Consider the following 17,263-nt stretch of genomic DNA (forward strand, 5'->3'; position numbering starts at 1 on the left):
TTGTGTTCACAGCATACATTTTTGAGATTGTAGCTAGATTACTCCTCCTCTTATGAAATTCCAGCGGACTACATGCTGTAAGATGCTGCTTTCCTCTCAGTAAATATTATACAGATGTTGGAGGGGTGTACAGGCAGGCTGCCCATTTACAAACAATCCAGGATGCACATGCAGCTTCAGGGCAGAACGCATATTTGAAGAATGCGGTGGTGTTTTTGATATGGAGAATTTTATAAATAAATCAGAAATATCTTTAAATAATAATAATAAAATAAATGGGAGTATACTTGCTCGCTAACCCCTGAAAAATTGTCACACGAAAGACATTAACCCAGACTGTGGAGAGAAATGACCTTACCTATTGTCAATAAGTTGGGGAACTTTCACTCATATGTGATGTACAACTGTTAAACATTAAAAATCATACTCATGATTGCACCTTTAATCCTTAAAAAAATATACAAGTTGTGCATTTTATCATCCAAAGTCATGAGTCTGCAGCTCTATCCAACCAGAATAGTGACTCACTAAGTGTTGGTTAATCCTGAGGGAGAACACCAGCAAACCGACACATTTAACTCAATGGCAGGTGAAAGAGTTGGGTATTGGTTAACGCTGCAATCAGCAGTAGACTTGATTTTACATTACAAGGACTCATTTCATTCTGTTTTAATATTTTTTTTAAAGCATTAATGAATCACCAGTTACTATAGGTGTCACCAAATCCACCACAACAGCCCATTAACGATGATCGATCATCACCATCAACACATTTAGGTATTGTAAAAATGGACTACATCATTACACCTGCTTGTATACTTGTGTCGTTGTGGCATAATGCAAACAAAGGAACATTGCTATTCCATTTAAAACCAATCAAACTAAACCCGAGGGAGTCTTCAGAATACGAGCTGATACATGTAAATAAAATACAAAATAAAAAGCAAGTAATAGTAAAATAAAGAGACTTCTATATATTGCGTCATTGACTGATACCAACATTTTTAATGACAAAGGGCAATAAAAAATAAAGGAATTCAAATTGCACTTAACACAGAATTTATGTCAGACGATATGTGTGTGTTAAAAGGATTAAATCAAAAATAAAGGTAGAAAATAGTAAATATAAAAAAGGAATATGAATACATTATTTTGATTTGCATAATTGCTGACATTTAAAAAAAATAACAATAATAAAAAGGAGTAAAACTCTGTAAACATCACATTAACAGCACTTTCCTGTCACCGCAAGGCTTTTTTTCCGATTATATTCATTGTACTTGTCTATCTCCTTCCCTCTGAGTGCACATTAACTGCACCACTCCTCTCTTTCCATACTTGGCAATGCCTTTCTTGCACCTTCGCTATTGGCTGCTGCAGAGAAAGCCCGGAGTGACCCGGATGTGCAACCGAGGCCTGTGTTTTCTGACTGCAGCCTCCTCCTTCCTGTAGCCCGGTTGAGGAAGTGAATTTCGCTGACAGGGCTGGGTTCAGTGAGGGAGAGGCGAACAAAACATCTTCCGTGGGGGACTATAAAAACAACATAAGAAGAAGAGACGCGAGGAGTGATTTGTTGAACCGTAGTAAAGCTAAGGTGTACAGTCATCGTGCTCCCCTGCCCCGCTGAGACCGCCGCAGACATGGTAAGGGCCGCGGTAGAGCTGCAGGAGACAGGGACGGGGTAAGAGGGTTTTGGTGGGGCTGCTGCTAACGGCTAGCGGTGCTAAGCTAGGCTAACGCTAGCTGGAGGTGCTGGGTGGTAACCTGAGAGCAGCAGCAGCAGGGGATTCAAGTGTATAAATCACCGACACACATCTAAGTTGCTGTGTTTGCAAAACGTCCCCGTACCGAATACGAATGAATTAGCTCCGTGGCTAAGCTAGCAGCTGTTTCTTCAAACTAGTTAGCTAGCAGCTAGCCAAGCTAGATGCCCCGTAGGCATAAAGTTAGCACAGGATGTTTTGGGTTTGACACAAGATCGTGTATAGTATTCGTGAGGAGTCTTAATATAAGGTGTGCCTCCTCCCCCACGCACGCACGCACACACACAGTTATCCAGTCGTGCACCACACACGCACACACGGGCTAATATAGTCAAGCCCTTGGTTGCCTGTAGCTAAAATAAGACTGCTTGCTCCTCCTATTCCTAACCACGACAAGCTGTCAACCTCCTCAAGCTTTTCTTGCCGACGAGTTTGATCTTAACTTTGCCTAAATTGAATATGGGACAATGTTAAACTCTGACATTCCATTCAAATCATACCAGCAGTTATTGTTTACTGTTGCATGTTTGTTTTTAAAAACATTTTCCTATCTAATAACTTTATGGCATTGACATCATGTATTTATGCTTGAAACATATTGTTGCGTATAAATACTACACAATATATATATTGTACATTGTTTGACTTGAGCTGTTCTTGCGTAATGGAGCACAGCGGTGTGTTTTTGTAGTAAAGACTACATTTTCTTATTCCTGAGTTTGTTTGGAAGAGCAGCTGGTTTTCCTCCGCGGTCGCCCAATCTCATCGGCCTCACCTCATCCATTCTGCTGGCTGAGCCTCACCGCCTCTTCTGACCCCGGGGGTTGTTGGTTTGAGCTATTGTTGACACAGAGACGGGAGCACCGGTAAACACTGTGTCAAGGAGCGCAGGTGTCTGATGGTGCAGACTGATTCATCAGCTGAGAGAGATTTTAAGACGGTCAAAAAGCAACTCTGAGTAGAGGAAATGGCACGGGAGACTTTGCCTCGAAATTCCTGTTCTGGTCAGGGTCATCCTTTAGGAAATTGTTTATGGAAAAAGGGTTTTCTACTTTATAACATGTCATTGCCCTTTTACCAGCAAGCAGTTGCACGAGTACACTCTGTCAGGCTTTTGCACTTAACAGGAGTCACTTCATAGATAAGACACGGTGGAAAGTTTTGTCAACATCTAAAAGCGAGGTGAATAAAATGAGTATAACAAACAACTGTAGCAGGGCAAAAAAACTATTTAATTTGATCTCTGGGCTTTAATACCGTCTGTGACGTTTGTAATGACACGGTAAAAGTGACCAGAAGTTGGTAAACACAGTTACACAACATTGAAGTTAACCTTGATTCAGGTACTGTAAAAACATTTTACACTACGGTAGTAGTGACTTTAGTGACTGTCTGATAATGCTCAGATGAAAATGAATGAGGCATAGATAGTTACCTGTTAGCTTAATAATGGGGTTGTCCCTCTAGTGTTACTCAACTTCCTACATCTTCTTACACATTCCCCAGAGTTTCATGTCGTGGCTGGTCTGTCCTCCCCTGCTCACTAACATCCTGCTGCTCGCTGCACATTTAAGGGAGAGAAACAGAAATTCTTGGGGGAAGGCCGAGCAATGCAGTCCCGTCTTTTTCTGAAAAGTGAAATATTTTACATTTCATTTATCATAAAACTGCTACACAACAAAGAGACAACGGTAAAAGGGAAGACTGTTTTGTTAAAGGAATGTTTCCTTCTGGATAAAACATACAGGAATGTTTATCTGCAAGAGTTAAAGACTAGCCGGCTGCTTCACAAACTGTAGTTTATTGGGGACATTGACTCTCTGACACGAGCTCAGTCTGGGTGACTGAGTACATAACAAAACAATCCTCAGTAAACAACTCAAACATGTAACCAAAAAAGGAACCCAAAAGTCTGTATTGAAGATTCTGAATTAGTTTTGTGCTCATTGTGATGATAGTGAGGTTTTTAGTTACAAAACACACTTTACAGTATTTCTGTAACAGTAATTAATCAGATCTTCATGTCACAATGTCGGGAGCGGGCCCAGAAAGACACGATCAGCCATCAGGTTCTAATGTGTGAGAAAAACACTTGACAATGCATTCCTGGTCACACACCATGGGCCATGTTTCACCAACTTCCTGTGAGAAACTCTGAAACTCATGCCTTCCAAACGTCCATTTGTTCAGTTAAAGTCTTCTGCTATGAACAGTGTTGAGAGTGATCACCGTGTGGGAAGGATGAGGGACTATTCCACTGTCACTGCACCTACTTAGCTGACACACTAAAACGTCAAGAGTCCTTTACTTGAATTGACAGCTTTGTGCAGCAAGAAAAGAAAACACCCCGCATTCCAAGAGCATGATGAATATTAGTCTTGTAAATCTATATATTTCACTTGTCTGATTGTTTGATTACAAATAACAAGCTACTTGAATTTTGCTAACAACTTATAAAACCAGGCAGCAACCTCCGGTTCTGCCGAGTGAAGCCGATGCAGAAGTGTCTTAAAACCTGCATTCTCTCTCCTGACCAGCAGGGGGAGACTCCTCCGGGTGCAGCAGAAAGTCAGATTGTATGGAAGTCTATGAGAAAATGACTCTACGTCTCACTTGATTTATTACCTCAGTAAACATTGTAAACATGAGTTTATGGTCTATACAGCCTGATGTTCATTTAGTAACTTATGGTCCCATTTAGAATCAAATGGACCATAAGGCGGAGTATGCTTTAGGGCGGGCATAGTGTGATTGACAGGTCAGTGCCGCTAATTTCCCTCATCCGCAATCCCAATATGGGAACTTCCGTTCATCGGTTGTGGAAAAAAACATGGCGACGGCCGTATTCCAAGATGGCGACGGCGAAATCGCCGGACTCTAGGCTTCATAACAGCAGTCCACTAACCAACGGGTGATGTCACGATGACTACGTCACGATGACTGCGTCCACTTCTTATATACAGTTTATGTATAGAACCAAAGATGAAAATGAAGTTTGGCCAAAGTTAGTGTTTTACATTTACCAGTTTGTAGTTCACCTCAGTACGACTCTTCCTCTGCCTCTCTACCTGCTGCTGTTTGACGATAAGCTGATAGCGATTCCACTCAAATGTGCCGCCTGTGCTCCGTGACGCACGTCTCCCAGCCAGATGAACGCATCCTTTGACAGCTCATGGACTATCTTCACTGACCTTACTTATTTGGATATGTTCAGACGAGCCACATGTTAGATAGTTAGAGAGATTTCTGCACTGTGAAATGCAATGAGGTCAAACTTTTGACAATTGCTCTTTCATCTGTAACACACATGACAAATCATGAGCGCTGTTCAGACTGCTGAGCTGGAAACGTTGTCTGTAGTCTCTCAGTGCAAGCAGAGTTTGCCTTCAAGGGTGTGGATATTTCCTCTCATACCCTCATCCAGAATGTAGCGGGCCTTTATCACTGTGCTGGTTTGGAGATGGGAGGGAGATTGTGGTTGTCATTATTTATAGAGCATACCAATACTCAGTCCTGATCCAATACCTGCGTGTATGTTCCTACAGAATACAACTGCACACTAATCCAGAGCCTCATTAGCACAGCAGGGCTTTTCACAATTAGGTTCGCAATGTTTCAAGTCTCTTTAAACAATAGTCAGGTCCGTATGAATGGAAGCAGGTTTTGTCTAATGAAATCATTCCTCCTGTTTATACTAACCCTTAAGAGATAACATCTTAATGCGCTTGCAAAGTAAGTGATGCCGTAAAAAATCCATAGTCCTTATTCTCCGTAAAACAAACATTTCAGAGTTTATGTGACGATATGGGGAAGCTTCAGCAGTCTGAGTTAGTCGAATTAGTTTCAGTACAAGAGTTTGTGTTTTCTCAGGCAGTGTTTACTTGTTGAGCTGCAGAAGAGGGACAGTAACTCAAAGAGGACATTTTGTACTCCAAAGGTTATAACTTGAAATGCAAGATTCCCGTTTGATTTGACTAAGAGACTGCTGAAGCCTCATAATATGCTCAAGACAAGACGGCACACGGGGGACTGTGGAGACCCCGGCACTAGTGTTTAGTGTTGTTGTTGCAGAATAAAACATTGTTAATCCTCAGCATGAACATAATACTGAAGTTCAAGTGAACTCGTCAAACACTGTCTGTCTCGAGTGTGAGTGTGGGCATTTTAAACAGCTGGCCATTTATAAAATGGAATTTGATCAGACTTAAAATACCAATAAACATCACCGATCTATGACGTTCTATCAAAGACCAAGTGCTCGAGAATGTAAACGCTAATTGAAAGCAGCATTCCACTTAAATGTGAAACCAATTTTTAAATATGATGAAACGATTAATATTGTCGTCTTACATCATTAAAGCTGGATCTGTTGGCTGTAGTGAGAAACAAAACAAATGAATAGTGTTGTAACTTTGCTCTCAGTTAAAAGAAGTATTATCAATTATTGAATCGTAAATATTTGACTACAGCTCTGACGTACATGGTTTTACACGACAGAATGTTTTATGAGTAACTCACTTTTTGCATCTGCCTTTAGATGCTTTAGAAACAACAAAGAGATTTTTAAATCTGTCAAGTTGCCTCTCGATGTCCACATTGTTATAACAGTTGTTTGAAACGTGGTCACATGGTGTCATCAATTGTTTTATTTCAGGATTTGTAAAATGTAAAAATGCAGATTATTTTAGGAGCTAAAATGAATATTTTCTTACTTTCTGTAAGTTAATGAGAGATACAGTTGAAACATACCAGCATACAGTAACTCACTGAATGTGACGCTAACATTTGAGTCTGGAGGGAAGCTATATATCACTATAAAATGATAGTACAGTGTTATAACTGTATATGTTATAACCGTTGTCTCTTTGTTTTCAGAATGACCAGCAGCTAGACTGTGCTCTGGACCTGATGAGGCGTCTGCCTCCTCAGCAGATCGAGAAAAACCTCAGCGACCTCATCGACCTGGTGAGTTACTGTCTTCGTCTGGTTTCTTTTTGGGGAAACTCAGACGGAGAGCCGGCTTTGTCCCTCACAGACCACCTCACACAATGGGGGGGGGGGGGGGGGCACACTTCTATAAGTTACATATTGGACCACAGTCGGCTTCTGAACAGGGCTGGCTGATAATTAAATATGTTAACTTATCGTCTTTCAATTAAATCAAATAGCGAGATATAGTAATAAAGAATTGTTTTCTAAATTGATAACAGACGCATTCCAACTCAAATTTCTTAAAGTCTGATGGTTGTGCTCTAAAGTTCTTTATTAATGAAAATAGTCATTAATTTTCATTTGTCAAGTATTTTATTCACACAGTAGTACACGAAAGCTTCACTATGTCTTTCATAAAGATCAGGGGTCACCAACCTCTTGTGACTGGGAGCGACCTGAAGTAATATGGAGGCTACTTTTTTCATATAATCTTCCATTGTCATAAATTTGCTCGATTTACCTTTTTAGATAATACATATCATGCGTTTAATAGCCTACATATTTTAGGAGACTGTCTTTCTATGTTTACTATTATTGATTCTTCACAATGTTTAAAAGTCGTACAATATCACATTTTTGCACAAAGCTGTGTCCACAAAGTGTTTTTTCCAGCTGAAAGGATGGTAGATGGTGTTTATTTAACTCATTCATGTTTGATCAAAGTTGGTGTCAGTTTTTGCTTAAAGATATCAAGTCATAAGTGAGGCTGAACGATTTTGAAAAATGTTCCAAAACAATTTGTCCTTCCCGATATTTATTCTCATTCCTAAACTTGTACCGATCCGATACCAGTGCGTCAAAAATAAAAAGTTTAACGGGCGTAACTGCTCCTTGAATATCTGTTTTGTATTGCTGTGAAAACATCTCCTTCAAACTGTTTTTATTCAAGTTTCTTGACAAATAAGATTCCATTTCAACACATCATGATCACGTTATAATTTACCGTTGCATTGTAATATAACTCAACGGAGCCTCCGTTAACGGCTGGCAGCTCTGTTATTTTAACTTCATTATTTTATACTTAAATGATAACGGACTCAAAGCCGACTTCTCTCTTCCCCACCCACTGTAGTGGGAAGATGAAGGCTAAGTAGTTAAAATTACTTTGTTCTTTATTGTTGAAAAAACAGCAGCAAAACGAGTTACCCTTCAATAAAGATATGAGCTAACTCTCTCTCTCTCACACACACACACACACGCGTCCTTCCTGCCCTCATAGATAATGTAATAAGAAGCACTTTTCTCTTTAATAAAGTAACACCAGTGGTTGGACGGAGAAGAACTTATCAACCAACCAATTATGCTCAAATTGCATTTGTACAGTTGTACTCATTCATGTGTGTCTAGTCACCCAGTAAACAGTTGTGTACAGTTACAGTAATAGTTGTGCCTGGTCTCTGTCCTGGGATCATTCTCCAGGAGAGAGAGAGAGAGAGTGTTCTTTTTGTTCTTGTTTCAATGTGACAGTTGCTGCACATCAGGGTGACATCTGGGTAACTGAAGCTATTTTTAGCATTTGATATAACAAAATACATTTTTTGTTTTTTAAAATCCTCAGTGCAACACTTGAATAACTTGTAAATTAATAATTTCTTTCCTTCCTATATTTTGAATTGTTAGACCTGTTTGGTGGATTTTAACAGAGCAGTGCCAGCTGAGTCTGACAAATTAAGCAAAATTAGACACAATCAAACCACACTTTTACCATTGTTTGCATTACACCTTGTTTTGTGGGCATATGTGTTCTCACCTTCCTCCTCCCTGACCTTTAACCTCTCTACCCGGGCTTCGTCTCTCTCCTCTCCCATTTCACTGTGTCCGGTTGTTAGCGACTATTATCGCAGCTGTCAATCACCTCCACTGCCGGGCACTTTGTGGCTCCACCACCATCTCTGCTCAAACTCTTCCTGGTGACTCAGAATCACCTGTTTTACCCACATCTCTCCCGTCTCTTCCTATCCGCTCTCCATTTTCTCCTCTACCACACTCTTCCCACTGGGTTCCCCCCCCTCCTCCCCTTGTCTTATCAGTCTGGGCTGCCAGGTGTGTGTTCGGGGGGATTTTTTTTTTAGGGAAACAGTGCCTCCTTTGTGTCTATACTCTGATGTTGGAGGACATAGAGAGGGGAGTTCATGTCAGTCTGTGAGAAGTAATTTGTACCACCTTATCCTTTAGATATTATGTTCCCCGTTGATTCCGTAACCTCTGCTCATTGATTGGAGCTGGAATGTGAAAGACAAGAAGATCCAGCTCATTTTTGACCAAAATGAGAGGATTAAACACAAGGCTGCTTTTGTTTTTGCCGTCTACTCTGTTCCTTCAGTCCTGCACGTTTTAGAAGTTGCCGTCTCATACAGGAAGTCTGCACTGGCAAACGTATCTTGCTCATATGTTTCAAGACAAACAACACTTTTAATAACGTGTCTGAGGAGTTGAGATGTGTTACAAGCTTTTGCGGAAGTTTCTGCGGCTGAGCACATGAAAGTATCCGTGCTGTGGAGAACAGTGAGTTGATGTTGAGCTTTTTTTCTCTCCGTGTGTGTTTGTCCAGGTGCCCAGTCTGTGTGAGGACCTCCTCTCTTCTGTGGACCAGCCGCTGAAGATTGCCCGGGACAAGGTGGTGGGGAAAGACTATCTGCTCTGCGATTACAACAGAGACGGCGACTCCTACAGGTCGAGTTTATGACTGCACTTCAGCCATGGCCGAGGAACATTAACTACATAATGCTCAGTTAATCTGTCAAATAGACCAAAGACAGTGACTGAAATGTTTTCCTTGGCTTTTAATGGGTTTTGTAATGTCCTTTTTTAAATCACCAGATCCCCGTGGAGTAATAAGTATGAACCTCCCATTGAAGACGGTGCAATGCCTTCAGCTCGCCTGAGGAAACTCGAGGTCGAAGCCAATAACGCCTTTGACCAGTACAGAGACCTGTGAGTTCCAAGGAAGCAACCTCATGGGAAGTTTTAATAACCGGTCAATGTCGCCCTCTTGTGACCTTTTTCATATGTTTTTTTTTTTCAGGTACTTTGAGGGCGGCGTGTCCTCTGTGTACCTCTGGGACTTGGATCATGGCTTCGCTGGAGTTATTCTCATCAAGAAGGCCGGGGATGGATCCAAGAAGATCAAAGGGTGCTGGGACTCCATCCATGTGGTGGAGGTGCAGGTGAGAATCAGCTGATGTGAAATAGGTTGACACTTGAATTTGATCCCGCCCAGACTTTTTGTTTTCTTAGAGGGAGTCAGAACGGGCAAAGACGAAAACTGTGCATGACATTTGCAGATGACGGTTAACATCAGTTATAGGAGATGAGGCATCATACATCTTGAGACTGCAATGCGGTGTAACACTTTTAGTCTGGAGTATTGTCTCATTGCTTGCTGTGTCTGTCGTGCGAGCAGGAGAAGTCCAGCGGTCGTACTGCTCACTACAAACTCACCTCCACCGTCATGCTGTGGCTCCAGACAACCAAGACCGGCTCCGGCACCATGAACCTGGGCGGCAGTCTTACTAGACAGGTACGTGTCGGACTAGACCACTGCTGACACGTCCAGCCTCTCTGTGGTCATCCATTAACTCCATGCGTCTCATCTTTTCACAGATGGAAAAAGACGAGACAGTTGGAGAGTCCTCACCCCACATCGCCAACATTGGCCGCCTTGTCGAAGTCAGTATATCTGATGTTCTGCTTGTTTGACTTTTTTGACTGCTTATCATTAATTCAACTCACCTGCAATGAATTGTTTATAACAAAAGGTCTCCTACACAGGATTCTGCAGATCCTCATTGGGATTTAATAGTTGCATACATTATATCGTATCTCCTGTCTACACCACCGTTATTATGTTTAGGCCTGTGTAGTCGTAAACTAGTCTTAAACCAACTCCTGTTGGTTTGTATTGTATCGTAATAACGGGTATTTCTAGTAACAGAAACGCATCTCTGTGTAATATAATAAAATAGTGCAACACTAATGGAGAAAAGCCAGTGTCACTGTGCATCATGTTCAGCACATTTCACACGCCTCTATATGAAGTAATTATCTAATAATGTTGTCGTTGATAGCCGGAGAATAAACCCAACTTTAAGTTAAGAATGTTTTGATTTGTGTTCCAGGATATGGAGAACAAGATTCGCTCCACACTGAATGAAATCTACTTTGGGAAGACCAAGGACATCGTCAACGGCCTAAGGTAACGCTACATGAGCTGCTTCCATGACTTGCCTCCCGCTCTCCTTTTACAGGACTTCCAGTCAGCCGGGTCTGTTGTGCCGGTCTTACTGAGAGAAGAGTTCGTTTACTTCTGCATCACCGTCTGTTGACTTGTCCAACAGCCATTTTCTCACATCTTTTGTCAATTTCTGTCATTTTTTAATTCTATTTAAACCTTTGATTCCCCTCTTTTCAGTTGAAATTCTTCCATATTCGCTTAACCTCCTCCTCCCCACCCCTCTCCTATGATCCTATTTTATTTATTGCCTTCTGTCCCACATGTCTGCTGCCATTCTTCTCACTGTCTGTCCTCCTCTCCATCCTCTGTCACCTCTCCTTCCCTGCTGCCTCTCTGTGCTGCAGATCTATTGAGTCTTTGCCCGATAACCAAAAGTACCGGCAGCTCCAGAAGGAGCTGTCGCAGGTCCTCACCCAGCGTCAGATCTTCATTGACTAGGGTCAGAGGTACAACCTGGCATGTGTGTGTTTGTGTGTATTTCAGTGTTTATGGGTAAGTACAAAATTAACCCGGGACAATGTTGCTCATTCCTCACTGCTCCGTCCGTGGTGCTCACTCTAAGATGTTGCACAGTACTTTTAAGGAAGGAAGATATTCATTTACTTCAGACATATCTTTGATATTTCCAAACAAAGACGCTCCCTCAACACACTTTTTAAACTTCTAAAAACACCAAACGGTGTGAAGTATGGTCTGAACTCTCCTCCTGGTTCTATCCTCCAAAACTGTCTCTCATAAATCAATAGAAGTCGATCCAATTAAGGAACCAGTATTTTTAATAATCATCTTAATTGTTTTCTTATTATTTGCAGTAATGCTGTTACCCCTAAATACAAGATCATAAAATATGAGTAACTCTGTTAGAAAACATTTAAAAGCTTCTTACAGACATCAAAGGACTTTTATTTCCTGAAGAAAAAACAACCTGGACGTTGCCTTCTTAAACACATCATTGTTGTTTTTTGAACAGTTCAATTTCATATCAAGTGGAAACTATTTCAACCTGCTGATTTGTGTTAATTTATCAACTGACCAATCTGTCCACCTCATCTCTCTAGGTGTAGTGTCCTATATTGACTGATGTTTGTGTGATTAACATTTTAAAGATTTTCGATCTTAGGCAAACGTCACAAAAAAGCACGTGGGGCGTTTAACGCTAGACGGTTGTTTGTTGAGATGTAAATACAGCTTTTATCTACAACAAGCCAACTGTGAAAGTAAAGTAGAAGTTGATACAAATCAGAAAAGTCTGATCACAACAGGTCATTTTATACTGTGACGTTAAGTTTCAAAATAAATGTCTACTATGAGGACTAACGTCATCACACACATGTCATTCCAAGACTGTTTAGAGACCCCAGTATGCAGAAATATTCAATCACACCTTTTTCAGAATAGGCGAAAATAATACAGTTTTACTGCACGCAAACAACTGCATGGATTTTGCCTCAAACTGCATGGGATTATTATATATTGGGCATGTCTAAGGTACCTATAAATCTAATTTTCATTAGATATCTTTAAAGGTGTAAGGCCAGGGGCCCCCCACGAAAATAACATTTTCTTTTACAATCAACACTTGAAATGAAGGCACTTGCAAATGACAAGGTAGCATAAAATGTAAACATACATGTTTCATTTGTACCTCTTTACTTAAGATTTCATTAAACCTTTTTTAAATTTTTTTTTTTGTCCCTTTGGGTTACACTCAAACAAGTTGCTCCCCAAAATGTAAACCATTTCCTGGACCAACACAAAATAAACAAATACAACTAAAACGATGTTAAACATAAACCAACCATTTAAAATGTTCTATGCGCGCTCAGTTTCCCTCACCGAAGCCGAACTTTGAAGCGTCATTCAGCCTCCTCCCTAACAAGCCAACACGGCTGGTACCAATAGATTCATTAGTTCTTTGAGCTTCTAGACTGAGGCTGACAGACGGTGTGTCCTCCAGGATCAGACGGTTAGATGTACTTTATGTGCGTGTGAGGGTTCAGCCTCTCAGGTGACTCTTGAGTGTGTATGTGGGACTGTATGCTTTATGAATACATTTTGTTGAACATTGAGCAGCTGTGCAGCCACGTTGTGCATGTTTTGTTTACCTTGTAGTCTAACAGACGATCCTTCTGAGGGAGCGACACGCAAACCATGTCAGAGTATTCAAAGCAGTCACCACCCCTGATGTTTTGCTGTTTGTTGCCCAAATAAGGTTTCCTTAAACGGTGTGTTGATTGTGAGTGCAGCACTTTGTCCTATCAGAGGAGTGACACACACTTTTCCTCAGAAACTCAAAGGTATACTTTACCCACAAAATGACCTTTCATCTATCAGTTACTCACTCTGTGTTAAAACTTTGTTTTTATCGCATGCCTCCACGGTGAACGGAAAATAAAAAAAAACTGTCAATTAACTTAAATAATTGGGGGAAGCATTTTAACAACAGCAAAACTATCTCAAAACATCAGTTTACAAACTCTCACACAACTCCTGCAGTATAACCCGGGTCTCATTTAACCAGTAAAATGCTCACTACTCCATAAACATCTGGATCTGTGCTAGAACTATTTAAATTATTTAAAACACTTCTGCATAAACGGGCTCACCGCTGTGCAAGCGCACAACTCGCCTGGACGAAGTGTTTTAAATAGTAATGTTTCAGCGGAGATGCATACATTTGGTGCATTGCTGGATAAATGCGACTGGGACTACACTGCACTAGTTGTGAGAGTTTGTAAACGGATGTTTTGATGTATTCTGTTGCTGTTAAAGACGGGCTGTGGCTACTTTTACTTCAAGGGAACCTGGGATGAGTCATTGCTAAACAAATAGTCATTTTGTTGCTGAATTATTCCTTCAAAGCAGAGTGAAGTTTTTTTATATTGGCACGTAATTCTCAGTTAATTATTCATCTTAAAATAACTTTGTTGTTCTACAAAGTTGAAAGATTAGTGAATCCTGCAACAAGACGGTGTCGGCAGGTAAAGCACATGATTCAACAGCATGACATCACTAACTGTTGTTTTTTTCTTTGCCTGACATTAATGCGTGCCGTGTGTGCAGATGTGTGATGATACATATTCCTCACCATCTTCTCTCCACACAGGAGTCGGACTGTGCTGACTGACTAACGTTGCTCTTGAACTTGCAGTGTTTCTGTCTCGCTGGAGAAACTTTTCCGGTCTCTCTCGCGGTTGTTGTTTCTTATTTTGATGTTGTCGGCGCTGATCGTCTCTCTTCTCTATTTTTGTCTTCTCTCACACAGGAGTGTTCAGACTCTGGCTGACAAGTCAAAGCAGGAGGCTCTGAAGGTCGACCTGATGGAGGCACTCAAACGCAAACATACCAGCTAGAGTTGCTACTGTTTTTTGTTTCTTTCTTCTGTCTCTCACTCTCTCTGCCTCATCTCCGCCATCTGTTCTCTGTTTCTTTACTTCTCTCCCTCCACGCCTGTTTCACTGCTGCACTCTTGTTTATTTGTGAAAAAACTAAAAAGGAGAAAATGCATAGCTTTTTATTTGTTTTTGGTTTTTTTTCTGTCTGGTTTTGTTTTCATGCGTCTCATCTGCCATGAAGCCGTTCACTCACGCTCCCTCTGTCTCTCTTCACCCCCTCTCTCTTCTCTCTTCTCTCTTCTCTCCCATGTTATGGATATAATGATAGTATTACCACGGTTAATGATAATCTTACAGTGTGAGGGTCATTGTAGTAATAATCCCAGATGTTCTCACAGCTGATGTGTCAATGGTCAGTTTCAAATGAGCGATTTTTGGCCCAGCTCTTCCTCTGCCTCGAGGAAACGGACACGGTGCTGTAGGTGGCGTAGGCTCGACGGGGCTGTCATTATTATGTACATCAAATTTATTTCAAGCACCTACTTTCGTCTACGACGCCCCCCCCCCCCCCCCCCCCTGATATATTTGTATAAAATTATTACTGTCGGTGTATAACTTTCATTCTGATGGTTAAACGTGTAACCACGAGGGCGGCCTTCGGTTTGTGTAACAATCTTTTTACTCTTTATTCCACTTTGTCCGCATGCATGTGAGCCTGTGTGGGGCTGCAGTGAGTGGACATGTGGACTTATCAAACATGGGGGATGGACTGTTATAATCACCGGGTGATTACACCCACAACGTCAACCCAACCCAACCCCCCCTCCCCCTCTCCCCCCCTACACTGTGTATAACATGACATGCCTCCCCTCTGTTCAGCTTATTCAACTTTTCTCTCTCCTCACCTACTACGTCTTTGTTGGGGGTCACAGTTTGTCATTGTGTCTCAGTGGAAACCTTTGTCTGTTTCCATTTTTGAGGGGAATCTTTTTGTTGTATTTTTGTTTTGTTTTTATTTTGTAAAGCTTATGATTCATATTGTATTAGAGCCTCCAGCAACAATAAAAACAGTAAAAAGCTCCTTATTTGTTTATTCATGAGGTATTCATTTGAGGTAAGGCACAGTACAGCTAGTGGACAACTTGACAAACTACATTCCCATTGCAGCCACCTTAAGTATTTATAAGAGTATTACAATGTAATTATTGTTTATAATGCACTATAAAGTAGCAAAGCCCAGTTGTTGTGATAAGTATATTTCTGAGATTAGTTATAATTTTTGGTATAATTACTCTTTAAAAGTAACACGGATTTCCAGGTGTCCTGGAAAACCTGGGAAAAAGTTGACGTATTTTCAAATCATTGAAAACACATTGGCATCTTAAAATGTAAATAGTTTGTGGGTGAGAGTATTTTGACTGTTATGATGTTGAAACACACCCAAGTGACTTCACGGAGCAGCAATGTTGATGTTAAGTTGGTTAGCATGTTCGGTTAACTTTTCATGCTGTTTTTTTCCTCAATGGTTCCAGGTGTGTGATTCATCTCTGGATAGGTGCAATACGGTATTAAATGTGTGTTGGGATTGTTAAGAGAGATGGATGGTGAATGGGAAGCTGGGTGATAAAGTCTGGTGTGATGAACTGAAAAGAGACTGTGGCAGGTGATGATAGAAAACTAGACACTAACTTTAAATCTTACATTTAGGTAACATTATGTGAAGTTTAGTCTACTTTTGTCAGTAGGCAAAAAGTATGCTACTATTTTTGATATTGGTGTCCAGGCAGCAATGCTTAATGTAACTGATAAGAAGAAAGTGATTGATGGCTGGTCTACCAGCTCATCACTGAAAATGTCATGGAAAATGATCTCTAGAAAATATTGAAAAACCTGTTTAAATGGTTATAACTACATTATATTGTATAAATTTGTTTTAAAATGTTATTTTATCTGTTAATGGACTGACACTGTATATTTTTTAGACTGATGGAGTTTTAACAAGACTAAGCTGCTGAGAGGATGTAACGAGGTAAATACTGGAAACGTCTTCACGACGACATTGCTAACGTTTAGCAGGTGTAAAGATTCAAGCGACACGGCACAATATAAAGTAATTAAAATAAGCCCCACCGTTACCTACTGCAGCGTTTAAGTGATTAAATTACACAATAATATATCAATAATTAGTATAATCAAAAATTCTACATTTTTCTGAAATGGGCCATTGTGCAACGTATTTTTACTTAAGGTCTTTTCACTTTATTTTATGGTAATACTTATAGGGTACTTTTACCTAATGTGAAATTATGAATGCATAACTTTTGGTTGTAACAGATTACTTCTATATTGTGGTATTGCTACTTTAAAGATCTGAGTACATCCTCCACCAGTTAATAAACTGTACAGTAAATATCAGCTCTAAATCCTGACTTATCCCTATAAGATGAGTTCAACTTTTACTAAGAATAACATCTCTAAACTCATATCATCAAATATTCATCAAGAGAAAAAAGGTTTCCAAGGTAAAAAAATGAAAATCATCTTTTACCAGCTTTCAAGTTGATCATGAAGTCCTTAGTGTTCAGAAAAAATGAAAACTTCAACATCTATCAGTGACAACTAGGAAAAATCCACCTGCTGATGAAGATTATCCGACAGAACTGCTTCCAACTAGACCTTGTGTTTGGATTATTTTTTCATAATAAGACCAGATGTAGCGTTCAAGCACCATCTAGTAGATTACTTTTTAACAGAGTTGAAGAAGAGCCTCATTCATTCATGCAACACAATAATTTCATGGAAATACTAGAGAGACGATGAAAAGCACGAATAATGACTCAAACTGTGTGACTGCCGTTTGTCCACCAGGTGTCAGTGACGTTCAGCACATCAGCCAAGCTCCAAGTTTCATGGTCTTTATCAAAGATTTCACTTGTCTG

The 17,263-nt window shown here is 40.4% G+C and overlaps 1 protein-coding gene across 2 annotated transcripts; it reads left to right on the forward strand.

Annotated features, from left to right (window-relative positions):
- Window positions 1-1,413: 1,413 nt before the first annotated feature.
- Window positions 1,414-15,405, forward strand: capzb (capping actin protein of muscle Z-line subunit beta). 2 transcript variants are annotated; one of them, XM_079186441.1, is made up of 10 exons: window positions 1,414-1,643; window positions 6,639-6,728; window positions 9,307-9,428; window positions 9,576-9,689; window positions 9,781-9,922; window positions 10,159-10,275; window positions 10,359-10,424; window positions 10,874-10,950; window positions 11,334-11,435; window positions 14,255-15,405. In XM_079186441.1, exons 1-9 carry the CDS (start codon window positions 1,641-1,643, stop codon window positions 11,425-11,427), a joined length of 825 nt encoding a protein of 274 aa, XP_079042567.1. In that variant the 5' UTR covers window positions 1,414-1,640; the 3' UTR covers window positions 11,428-11,435; window positions 14,255-15,405. The 2 variants fall into 2 exon arrangements, with proteins under 2 accessions (XP_079042567.1, XP_079042568.1); XM_079186442.1 differs by lacking the exon at window positions 11,334-11,435.
- Window positions 15,406-17,263: the final 1,858 nt, after the last annotated feature.

The sequence above is a fragment of the Pholis gunnellus genome (genome assembly GCF_910591455.1).
Source record: "Pholis gunnellus genome assembly, chromosome: 3".
Classification (NCBI taxonomy): Eukaryota; Metazoa; Chordata; class Actinopteri; order Perciformes; family Pholidae; genus Pholis; species Pholis gunnellus.